Here is a 12,481-nt window from a genome sequence, read left to right as displayed (position 1 = left end):
CCTGCTGAATAGGGGCATAGAGTTGTCCCTACCTATGGGTCATTATTGGTCCATAGGGGAACATAGGTCAGTCAAGGTGAGGCAGCTGAATCCAAGGTGGAAAACGTTGTATGAACTTGCTTGAGTAGAAAGGATCATCTCTTGGCTTGAAGTTATTGTAGTAATGGAGTCTTGACACCAGGCAGAGAGACTTGGGAGAAAACAGCAAAACATAAGTAGAATAACTAGAAAGATCAGCTCAAATGAAAAGTCTTTGGTAGATAACAAAAATCCTCCAGTTCAAGAGTTTACCCAATCACTAAAGGAAAGAGAGGAATTGTTTAATGTGCCAATTTGAGTATTCTTGTTGTTAGAAATTCAGAAATATTTCTGTAATAGTGTGGAATGTATACATAGCATTTTGTATTTATGAGAATATAACGTCCACCCTGTGTAGCACTTAAAACACCTATTGCCATTCTGTTTTGTAGAAGCGTTTTATGCATTTTAGTTATTTTAGTATTTAGTAAAATAATGGTATTTAGAGTCATTTAAGGCCTTAACCGTGTAACACGTGGTGTATAGCCATCATATTGACTCTGTTTTGTTTAGTAACCAATCAGGTAATTAAAAAGAGGTACTTTTATAGAAACAAGACAAATGCTGGTTAGTGATTACAGCAGATTACAAACCCAGTCTCTCCCAGTACTTCCAGTGAGCTTTTTTTTTTTTTTTTTTAGATTTTAGGCTTGAAGCATCCTCAGATGCTTTTGGGAACAGGCAGCAGGAATCAGATTGGTCTTTATGGTTTTTAACTCAAATATCTGTGGTGATCCTTTTGAATGGCCTGTTGTAAGAAGGAACTGTTAGTAGAAATTGGGAAAGGAGGATGAAAAGGAAAGGTACAACTTCCCTAGGAGAAGTCTGAGGTCTTCTACAGGTTCACAGGAATAAGAAGGCAGATTAGTTTACTCATTGAATTCCTGGGAAGGGGATACAGGTTTTATTTAGATATAGGAGCCCATGAAGTGTGCCCCTCTAATTTACTGCAGTGGGAGTACATAATATGATCCAGTAGAAGCCCTTCCATTTTGGAGTTAAATCCCCTGTTATAGTAGGCTTTCCATCCTTTAAATAAACCAGGTGTTTTGGGTTTATATGGTGTGGGTTTCTAATAACTGTCAGATCAGGTTTAGGTAGGATATGTTTTGCATGTTCATTTAGAGATTTAGGAATTGCAAACACATTTGAACAGTTCCAGCATTTACCCAAGCAATACCACCTAAGGTGTATCATTATTTAACAGGACTTTCATTTAACATACCAAATAAAAAGGCCTCCTTGGTCAAAAAGACTTTTTTTACAATTTAAATCCGGGGAAGTTTGTCAAACCTTAGAAAGTTATAGTGAACATCTGAAACAGAATTCAGTTCATTACAAATCTTAAAGCTTTAAATTATGTATTTAACCAAGATGGCAATATGAGATTCCAAAGGCAATATATAGGGTTATATACTTGTTAGCGAAACTTATCTCCTTTAACAGTGAGAAGTTTTTACTGAATGATCAATGACCTGATAAAGACAAAACCTAAAGCTGTGGTTTTCCCAGGAGACAAAAGAGAAAAAAAACCTTTGTATACTATTTTTATTTATTTTTTTAATCAAGAGCCATACAATCCAAAGAAAACTTTGTGTTTTGAACAGAGAGAAAAGCAGAATTTCAACCTTATACTGGTGTACTTTTAAAAATCCATTCTGCAACATAGTCTGCCATAATCACACATAAAATTCCTTTCCAGGGGCGCCTGGGTGTCTCAGTCGGTTGAGTGTCCCACTTCGTCTCAGGTCATGATCTCACGGTCTGTGAGTTCGAGCCCCGCCTCAGGCTCTGTGCTGACAGCCTGGAGCCTGGAGCCTGCTTCAGATTCTGTGTCTCCCTCTCTTTCTCTGCCCCTCCCCAGCTCATGCTCTGTCTCTTTCTCTGTCAAAAATAAATAAACATTAAAAACATTTTTAAAAAATTCTTTTCCAAAGATTTCCCTTCATGAAACTTCTATGACTTTCCTTTGCATTCAAATTTTGTCCCAGGCCATTTTTCTCCAAACCAGTCTCATTTAGGACAAAATTACTTTCTTTTACCTGTAACAAAAATATATATTTCCATTCCTTCTCTCTTTTTTACACATTCATACTTTCTTACATATAGAGTTGCTTTCCTTATTTCCATCAGTCTTAATTATGCTTAGCAGAATTTTGACTCTTAGCAACCTTAGTGTCCAGCTGAGACTAAGTAGCAACCATTTGTAAACCGTTACACCAGAATCCTTTAGATGGCAAATTCATGAATCAATTAAGCTTAAACCATGTTTTCCAATAGACCCAAATGTTCTTAGTTTCTCTGCAATAAGAAGTCAAAAGCAGAAACCTATATTCAGTAATCAATGCTTTAACACTCCATTCATTCTATTTGGAAAAGACCTAGATATCCAGTGAATTCAATCCCATTTATTCAAGTGTCAGATTACCAAAGACTATGAAAGCTATCTTAACAATTATCCGTGAAAACTTTGAGATACATAAAATTACCCTTTATTTTAAGTCATCTTTTTGCTAACAAATTGCAACAGAGACAACATGAGTTTGACCTTTAGGAAACCTTGGTAGAAAAAAATTTTCATATTTAATGCTGATAACTCTAAATACATGTCTATCTTAGTTAACCAACAAACTTAAATAAGCCTTAACACTGAATACTTTCCACCTGCGTTCACTTTGAGGACAATCAGTTTGTTCCCCATTGTCACATTTTACCTGGGACACCAATGGGGGAATCTAAAGTGGGCGATCCAAGAGGGTGCTCATCACTCCTTGACATCGTGGGTGGGAGGATGGTATAGAAGCCAGTTATGTAGGTCACACAGAGGGTGATGCAGAAACAGGAGGAGGGAGAAGGGAAGGCAGAAGAGGTGAAATGCCAGAGGCAGAGAGAGAGGATTTCTGGTTCTAAACTATGTCAGCTGGGAAAGAGGAGATGCCATGTTTGTTTGTTTGTTTGTTTGATTTCCACCAAAGTGGAACTAGGGAGTCTATGTCAGGCTAGAGAAGACAAGGGATTTCCCTGAAACAAAGGGAGTTTGGGCAGCTGCTTGGGAATAGTCTTTAAAGTCCACGTCTCAAGGTAGACTACCCACAGTTGGCTCCAGTTATAGCTGATAACTCAGGAGAATGAGGGAGAGACTCCCACATCTATTAGGAGGAGGAACAGAGAGAAAGAGTCAGCATCCCCTTTGTCAGGGAGGGCCTTTGCTTCCACTAGCACCTGAGTTCCATCAGGAGGACGCCTGTTAGGACATCCACTATGCCCGGAGGGAGTTTACTAGCCAAACACATTTGGGCAAGTGCATTCTGCAAGAGGCTTTTGGTCCAGGTCCTGACTTAGATCTGTGAAGGCCTGGACCTAGGGTACCCCTGTGCATTGATTCTGTTTCCTGCAGAAGAGCTCTAGCTGCTAGATTCTACTAAGGCCATACACAGTTACATGACATCAGCCCTTTCCTAAATTTTGCAATCCAATTTGTTTCCAGTGGGTTAAAAAGGCATCCCAAGGAGGAGTTCTTGGGGACTGAGAAGCTCCCATCCTCTTCCTAGAGAGAGAAAAGTAGAGAAGGCCCATTACCATGAAAATCCCGCCCAATCACCAGGTGGCAGCACCCATGCAGGATACATCAGAGGTTTCTGAGGGGTCAAAGTGACCGGAGGCGTACCTCGAAAGCAAATCTCGATGATCACCAACCAGCCTTTAAGGGCTTCTGTAGGAGGGATGGTGGTGTCCCCCCCACTTTCCCATTTCATCCTAGCCTACAAATCGGTGCCAGCAGATGGACCTAGTTTGCCTTGCTGAGAAGCTGAAGACAACATCATTTTTAAATCATGGAAAACACTGGAAAAGTTTTACAAGATGGAATTGCCCAATTTTGTAATTTAAGTCCTAGTTAATAGAGGACATTGACAAAAAAAACTGTGAAGACTGAAACCCATCATGATCTACTCTACATGCCAACACATAGTCTTTACAGCCAGTTTCCTGGGAAATGGTCCCCAGTTCATCAGGGTACTGGTTTTGCAGGCTTCTAGGGGAGGTCCCACAGCCAGAACTGGTGAGACCAGGGATGTGGATGGGATCATGCTAGACCAATGAGGAGGAAACCTCACACAGGAATCTTAAGATTGGCAGCCATGTTAGTCACTTAGGTGGCTGTCCTATGCCCAGGACAGACAACTATGTATAAGGACAGAAATAAAGAGAGGGCACAAGTTTCTGGATCTTTTTATCATTCCAGCCTGGGGATTCACTTCCAGCCAAAAGACAGGCTCTCTCCTCCCCATAGAGTAGGCACGGGCTACAGGAGTACAGCCTGAGCAATAGACAGGAAAGTGTTCTAATAAGACCAGACTCCTTGAAAAGCCCCTGAAATAAGAGTAAAGGAAGCAAAGAGAAAGTGCTCACCAAGTTTGCACTGAAGCTCTGAGTCCAGATGAAAAGACCCACACCCCACATTGGAGGCCAAATGGTGAGGTTATTGAGTGGGGTGGGGAGGGTTCCAGAGCTGACAGCCAAGAAAGAATTCTTGAAGATGTCTTGGTGCAAAAAAAAAAAAAAAAAAAAAAAAAAAAAGATTTTATTAAAACATGGGGACAAGACCCATGGGCAGAAAAAAGCTGCATTGAAGTTGGGATGAGTGACTGTTTATATACTAGGAAGTTAGGGGAAGTAAAGTCAAAAGGGAAGGAGGCCTCCAGAAGGAGTCTGACGTGCTAAAGAGGACTCCTAATCTCCCCTAGGATCTGCTACTGTCAAGCTTAGGTTGTTTTACCTCTAGTAAGGCATTTATATTTAGGAATGGTAGGGGGTTCTGGGAAAATGTACCCTGTATGTGCCTCAATTATTTGTCACTGGGCTGCAGGGTACCAGGAAATTTAATCTTACCTGCCATTTCCTTCTTGCCTTTCTTCCTGCATCTCCATGGTGGGGAGGGTGTTAATAGGGGCTCCAGGAACCTGAGTCTATAGGCTTCTGGACACTAGACTATTGATAAGATTGCCTTTTTCTTCTAATTTACTAAGATATTTGTAAACTGATGGAGACTCATGTCCTGGATGACTGGGATCTCTATCAGTTAACCATGTGTTTTCTTTCCTTTCCTTTGTTCTTGGGCAGCCAGAGGAATGCACACATATCCCACCTGAGAGTGGGGGGTGGGGGGCTCTAGCTTGTATATTATGCTCCCTATTCACCCAGAGTTCCTTCTCTCTGGACCAACCACCCAAAGCCCAGGGTAGGGGAGCTGGTTCCCCTGTAGCAGGTAGACATGCTAATGAGGTCTCTGGGAGTCTCATTTGAGGCCAGTCAGCCCTCAGGTCAGCCTCAGGTCAGGCATTCCATCAGCTCTGGCCCTGGTGGTGACATCTAGGAGACACTGCCTGGGGGCTGGGGCCCATCACTGCCTCCCATGGACATCCAAGCTCCCATGAGGAAACTGCTTCCCTCCCAGACAAAGCTGAGATCAGCCATGGCAGGAACATTTCTGGGGGTCCAGTCCTATCCCTGGGCTCCACAGTTCAAGACTATGGCCAGAGATGGCAGATGAAATCAGTGATCTCTCAAGGATGAGGCTAGTCCTTGCACTCACTGTGACCCAAGGTTCCCGGTGTCCAGAGTAGCAGGGTAGAGAGCCCCCCCTTGGGGTGCCAGCCCCCCCACCCCACTTCACACAGTGCAGATGCATGTCCCCATTGTCCCCCACCAGGAAGGAACTAAAGGCCAAGTCCCTTAGGGGCCAGCTGAGGTCTGGGTTCACCCTGCCAATGGGGCATGGAGGAGGGGAGGGGCTGATTCTTGATGGCAATGAGGGTGCTTTTGAATGGTGGGGGTTCAGAGATGACAGCCATGAAAGGATTCTTGAACATCTTTTGTTCAAAAAAGGTGATTCTATTAAAGCACAGGGACAATAGTCTTGGGCATAAAGAGCTATACTGGGGCTTTGAAGAGTGACTGGTTATAATCCATGGGGTTGGAGGACATAAAGTCAAGAGGAAGTTTCTAAAGGGATTTTCATATGCTCAAGTAGACTCCCACATTACTGGAGGCCTAGATGTTGTCAAGCTAATGTTGTTTTACCCTCTAGCAAAGCATTAACATTCAGACAGTAAGGAATTCCTGGAGAAATGTTATACTCTGTATGTGCCTCAAGTTTGTCAATGGACTGTAGGTTTTAATGAAATTCAATTCCATCTGCCATTTCCTTCTTGCCTTTGTTCCCCATATCACTATGGGAGGGAGGGTGATGTTGGGGCTCCAGGAAACTGAGTATAGGTTTCTGGCGATTAGGCTATTGATAAGATTCCCTTTTTCTCCTAACTTACTAGGACATAGGTAGACTGATGGAGAGTCACGACCTGCAGGACTGTAATCTCTCTCAGCTAACCATTTGTTTTCTTTCTTTTCCTTTGTTCTTGGGCAGCCAGGAGTGCCTGAGGATTGTCACACAGATCCCAACTAGGGGGAGGGGGATGCTAGCATGTGTTTTCCCCTCAGCTTACCTTATGTTCCCTCATCAGGAACACTCCCAGGTGAGCTGTTGGGAGGTGCAGGGAGCAGAAGCATGTCTCACACTGTGCCAGGGCCTGGGGTGGGTCCCTGGGAGGGCCAGGATCTGGGCTCCATGAGCAGCACAGGGTACACTCTGTCCTTTGTGCCAGGAATGTCCTTTTCAGCTGCCTCCACTTCTGTTCCCCTTGGAGAACCAGAAAGCAACATTGGCTCCTTTGGTGTGAAGAATTCTCTGTTTTCACCAGGTGCAGGAAGGGGGTCCCACCACCCTTACCCCACCCCACTCTTGAGCTCCAGTTGAGAAGCTCCTGGCAGTCAGACAGCTGGTCCATATCGAAGACCCCTGACCACTCACAGTGCTAACCAGAGGGAAGAGAGTGTGGAAGGAGTCACTGTCCCCTCCAGAGATGTGGAGATATGGGGAATGCACCCTCCCACCTCCTGGACCTTTCTGCCCCTCATCTTGCATAATTCTGACCTGAGGGAAAGGACAGAGAGCTTGCCATGATCCTCAGCACGAGTTGCTGGCAATTGCCTCATCCTTCCAGGATTTGGCAAAGGATAAGTTGCTCCACCCTGGGGTGACCTATTGGCCACAGAGACCATAAATAGCATCCCCCCAGAAGCCTCCTCACTCATCCCTTCTTTCAGGGAAACTGAAAGTGGTGCCTGCCTCCTTGGCCCTGAAGTCATGGCCCTAGGTCTCCTGTGGTTGGGCCTTGTCCTGCTGGGAGCCCTGCAGACCAAGGCCCAGGACTCCACCCCAAACCTGATCCCAGCCCCTCCTCTGCTCTGGGTCCCTGTGGAGCCTGTCTTCCAGGAACAGCTGGTAAGTGACCTGAAGGGGCAGCTGCAGGGAGACCCCCGAGAAGAGTGTCAACAGAGGGGAGGAGAGGCAGGATGGGCTCAGGCTTTAGCTCAGTCTGCTCTCTCGGGTGCCCTGATGGAAGGCACACCCCATGCTCCATCCACACCCAACCTTGCTGACAAGAGGGTCAGCTGAGCAGACTCCCCTGGTCCACACTCTCTTCCAAAATCTCCACAGTCAATGCCAGGTGGGAAGATCTTCAGGCCCTCTACATGATGAAGAAACAGGCTCGGGGATGCCAGTGACCACTTGCCAAGTGTCACCTTGTCCCTGACACACTCAGGGCTCCTGCCTGGCTTGATGGGCTCCAGCTCCTGCCAGGCTCATCAGCCCAGCCTGTGTGGCCAGTCTGGGTCCCTGCAGTCCCATTAGAGGTACTTATGTTACAGGCCCAGGCCGCCTAGAAGTGCCTGCAGGGATGGAGCAGGAGGGCCCCCTGTGGCTGCCTCTGGCTCTGCCTATCATCAGCCCCCACTGTAGTTCCAGGGGAAATGGTACGTCTTAGGATTGGCAGGGAACGAATTCAATAAAGAAAAAGACAGCCAGTTGAAGATGTATACCGACACCTTCGAGCTGAATGAAGACAACAGCTACAATGTCACCTCTGCCCTGGCCTGGTGAGAGCAACCACTGCCTAGAGGAGCATGGGGTGCTGAGAGGACTGCCGTGGAGGTACAATAGGCAGACTGATGTCATAGCGAAGGGGTGACCAAAGCTGAAAGATGATCATTCATCCTACCACTGGGTACTGGATCCCTGTATTTATTCCTTCTTTCATTCACTGGATCAACATTTCTCAGTCACTTCAGCATAGACACATGATAGTTCTGCAGATGGACACAGACTGTCATCAGGAAACAAGACAGAGAATAGGTGTCCTAGAATGGGAGGAGGGTCACTGGATCCAGACTAGAATCCCACCTAGGGTTTTGTCAAGAGCTTCCAGGGAGATGGTCTGTGGGATGGGCCTTAGGAACCAACCTGCATCAGAAGGAGGTCTGGGACCTTCGTGGCAGGCTGCTGGACTGAGTCAGAGAGAGCCACTTCTTCAAGAAACAGCAAGCCATTGCATGGTTGCCCTGAGCAGGAGCTGATGAGCAGTCTGGAGGGGGGGGGGGGGTGGCCACCCTGGCAGGAGCCTCAGGCACTGGTGAAGAGCAGGTGTGGCTGTAGCAGGGAGAAGAATGATGGTGTGCAGCCCAGGAGGCTGATCAGTCATAGGTGGGAGAGGACCAGAGCAGGGGCGGATTAGGACCTAGAGAGGGGAAGCAAGGCTTACCCAGCTCCTCTGGGTTTCTGGCTCTGGCACTTGGGGATAGGACTAGAGCATCCGTCATAGAAGGATCAGAAGAAAGACAGATGCTGGGAGATTGGCTCTGGGGTGCCAGGGGACCAGATGGGATGCAGGTGAGAGGTCAGGTTTGGTCCAACAGCTAAGGGAGTCTTTGGCATCCAGCAGACTGGAGACTTGGTGGTGATTTCCCCAGGAGAGGTTACAGCAGGAAGCCACAACATAAGATAGGTGACAGGGTGCCTGGGTGGTCAGTTGGTTAAGCATCTGAGATTTACTCAGGTCATCATTTCATACTTTGTGGGTTCAAGCCCTGGGTCGGGCTCTGTGCTGACAGCTCAGAGCCTGGAGACTGCTTTGGATTCTGTGTCCTCCTCTCTGCTACCACCCACACCCCAGTTCATGCTCTGTCTCTCTATTTCTCAAAAATTAATGAACATCTAAAAAAAGTTTTTTAAAAAAAAAGAATAAGTGACAAATGCCTCATGTGGGAGAGAGAATATAGAGGAAAACCACCAAAGGGAATCAGCCCAGAAGAAGGAAGGACAGTAGGTACAGAGAGTCTGAGTAGGTCAGGTGTCTCAGGGAAGAGTTGGCAGGGACAGGCAGGGATGGGCTTAGCGGGGAAGAGCCAGACCCATCTGAGGGGTGGGATGCGGGTCTCCTGCTGTGGCATGGTGGGCTGTCACCCTCTTATCCACCCTTCTCTTGCTTCCACAGGGACCAGCGCTGTGACCACTGGACCAAAATTTTCACCCCAAATTTGCATCTAGACCAATACACCCTGGGCAACATTGAGCGTGAGTCCTGAGTGGGGTGGGTCTCCGGGGGCAAAGACCTCCCTGCCGCTCCACACAGATGCCATTCTGTGGAGTCCGGGTAGGAATCAATAGCTCCCTCTGCCTGGCCAGGGCATGCTGATCCCTCACCATCCACCATGCAGGTTACACTGGAATCCAGAGCTACACTGCACAAGTGGTGACCACAGACTACAACCAGTTTGCCATTCTGTACTTCAAGAAAGTTTACGACAACCAGGAGAACATCAAGGTCGTCCTCTATGGTGGGTCTTACACCTGGTGCGACCCGGTTCTTGTTCATGCTGGGGGAGAAGAGGCCCATCGCATCCAGCCCTCAGGTCTCCTTCACTCTGAGCCCCAGGGAGGTGGGAGAGAGGTCTTTCCACAGAACCCCTCATGAGGAAGGGGTCTGAGTCTTTGTTCACGTGTTCGACAATCATTATGGAGCTTTCACCAGCCACTAACCAGCCATTCTTGGCCACAGGGAGGACCAAGGAGCTGCCTCCTGTGAAAGCAATCTTCGTTATCTTTGCCAAATTCCTGGGCCTCACCGATGAGCACATCATCTTCCCTATCCCCAATGGTAATCACCAGCTGGGCAGAGGAGAAAGGCACATGGGGACTGTCCAGGATGTTGCCTCACTAGGGAAGGGGGGAGAGGAGGGATGAAGGCCCCTGCTGTGGTCACTGGAGCCCCAGGAGCCACTTCAGGTTCAGGAAGACCCTGCCACACCCAGGGTCCTGGTTCCCATGTGTTCTCCCTCACACTAGCTCAGACCTGCCCACATGAGTATTGCACACGTGGGACAAGTTTCCTCAGTCTCCTTGCCTGGCCACCTCCCCCTCCACCCAGTCCTGTTTGTCCTGGGCCAACTCCCCCTTTGCCTTGAGGCTGGTTCACCACTGACTTGGCAGGCACCCTTGTCCTCAGGCATCCTGGTCTGGGCAGGTGCCTCCCCAAGGCTGAGGGTGTGTCAGGACTCAGCAGGTAAACAGGCAGAAGGCTTGGTGCCCAAGCAGCAGTGTGGCTGGGCCTCACCTGCCTCCTTTGGAGAATGGGTGTCACCCAGGTCTGCTTGTCCTCAGGCCTCTCCTCCAGTCTCCTGACCCATCATCCAGTCCTCTGCTGTACTGTCTATGAAGGGAACCCCTAGAGCTTCTGTGGCTAGACCAGGCTGAGGCCCAGGGTAGCCCAGGGGCAATGCCGGGGCCCTGGAAGTCAGTGATCCCACACACACACCCCTATCCATGCTGACCACTTTGTCCCCCACAGATCAGTGCATCGATGAGTGAGCAAAGGTGCGGTAAGTATGGCTGGAGAGGGGGCTGATGGAAGCCAGGGTGCAGCTGGGAGGGGGTCCCAGATCTGCCTTTGTCCCCCCTGCCCAGCACTGCTGCCCTCTCTATTCCCTTGACTCCCTCTCAGGTGCTCTCTGGCTCTCTCCACCCCATCCTCTCATGCCGACCTCTGCCCAGGGTACTGCCCAAGTGTTCCTACCAGCCTGGACAGCCCTGAGAGAGCCAGGAGACCCTTCTCACAGCACAGCCCACCAGCTGCTCCCCAGGCTGCCCAGCTGACAGAACTCCTCCTTGGTTGCTAAATAAACACATGTCCCCCAGTCCCCATTCTGTTCTCATTGACCTCTGGGCCTTCTGAGAGAAAAAAGAGCAAAGGACAGGCTTCTATTAGCATCACTGCCAGGAGCTGTGATCCTCAGAAAGGGATTGAGGCCACAGAAGCAGTGTCCAGCTCTGACTGAATACTTCCAGCTCCCAAATCCAAGACCAGCCCCAGACCAGCGGCAGCCCTCAGTTCCCCTTGCCTCCTAGCACACTGCTGGGGCACAACTCACACCCATGTTCAGCCACCAGCTGAATGGTCCAATGGCAGAGGCCCAGCCAGGGCCAGGCAGCTGGAGAGGGTTGGGGGGGCTGAGTTGCTGGCACCCCCACTTCACCAGAATTGAAGTTTTGGGGTGATTGGGGGTCTGGAGCCAAGGGCCAAGAAAGAATTCTTGAAGACATCTTTGGTGCAAAAATGTGATTTTATTAAAGTATGGGGACAGGATCCATGGGCAGAAAGAGCTGCCCTGGGGATGTGAAGAGTGACTGCTTATATACTCAAGTTGGAGGCAGTAAAGTCAAGGTAGTTTCCTAAGAGATTTTCATATGCTAAAGAAGATTTACAGAATACTGGAGGCCTAGCTATTGTCAAGCTAAGGTATTTTTCCCTCTAGCAAACATCAACATTAAGACAGTAGGGAGTTCCTTGAGAAATGTTCTTCTCTGCCAGCCTCTAGTATCTGTCAACGGGCTGCAGGGTATCAGGAAATTAACATTACCTGCCATTTCTTCTTGCCTTTCTTCCCCATATTACTATGAGGGGTGATGTGGGGGCTCCAGGAAACTGAGTCTATAGGTTTCTGGAGATTAGGCTATTGATAAGATTGCCTTTTTCTTCTAATTTACTAAGATATTTGTGAACTGATGGAGACTTATATCCTCCATGACTGGGATCTCTATCAGTTAACCATTTGTTTTCTTTCCTTTCCTTTGTTTCTGGGCACCCAGGAGTGTCTGAGGAATGTCACACATCTCACCTGGGGTGGGGGGAGGGGCAATGCTAGTTTGTACTTTGCCCACAGCTTGCCTTATTCTCCCTCATCATATCACCCCTTGTTGCATCCACACGACACCTGAATCAGAATGCTATGGGCACCAGTGACAGTCACAACAAAGTTTATTGCAATGAGAGGCAAGGCCAACTGATCAGGACTGACACTCTTGACAAGAGTGCGGTCTCGAACAGCCAGGGTACAGAGTTTTTATAGCCAACCACATCATCTTATCATCACCTGGGAGCAGAACAAAGGAATAGTTCCCAGATGGGGGTGGAAATAGTTCAGACATGCCCTTGCCCCAATCCAATCA

General features: G+C 48.1%; 1 protein-coding gene across 4 annotated transcripts in view; it reads left to right on the top strand.

Moving 5' to 3' along the window:
• The window catches only part of LOC131491273 (neutrophil gelatinase-associated lipocalin-like), a 107,864-nt gene that overhangs the window by 25,504 nt on the left and 69,879 nt on the right, over nt 1–12,481 (top strand). Inside the window, exons 2-7 of one of the 4 annotated variants that reach the window (XM_058693984.1) lie at nt 7,940–8,076; nt 9,471–9,550; nt 9,694–9,813; nt 10,035–10,133; nt 10,824–10,854; nt 10,977–11,170. The exons of the other annotated variants lie outside the window; for them this stretch is intronic. Coding sequence (XP_058549967.1) covers nt 7,940–8,076; nt 9,471–9,550; nt 9,694–9,813; nt 10,035–10,133; nt 10,824–10,843 — 456 coding nt within the window. The 3' untranslated portion in view covers nt 10,844–10,854; nt 10,977–11,170. Of the gene's footprint in view, nt 1–7,939; nt 8,077–9,470; nt 9,551–9,693; nt 9,814–10,034; nt 10,134–10,823; nt 10,855–10,976; nt 11,171–12,481 lie in introns of those variants that run through there. 4 annotated transcript variants of the gene reach the window in all.

Source organism: Neofelis nebulosa, chromosome 12 (assembly GCF_028018385.1).
Source record: "Neofelis nebulosa isolate mNeoNeb1 chromosome 12, mNeoNeb1.pri, whole genome shotgun sequence".
NCBI classification, from domain to species: Eukaryota; Metazoa; Chordata; class Mammalia; order Carnivora; family Felidae; genus Neofelis; species Neofelis nebulosa.
The sequence above is the reverse complement of the archived record's forward strand: the minus strand, read 5'-3'. Positions and strand labels throughout refer to the sequence as shown.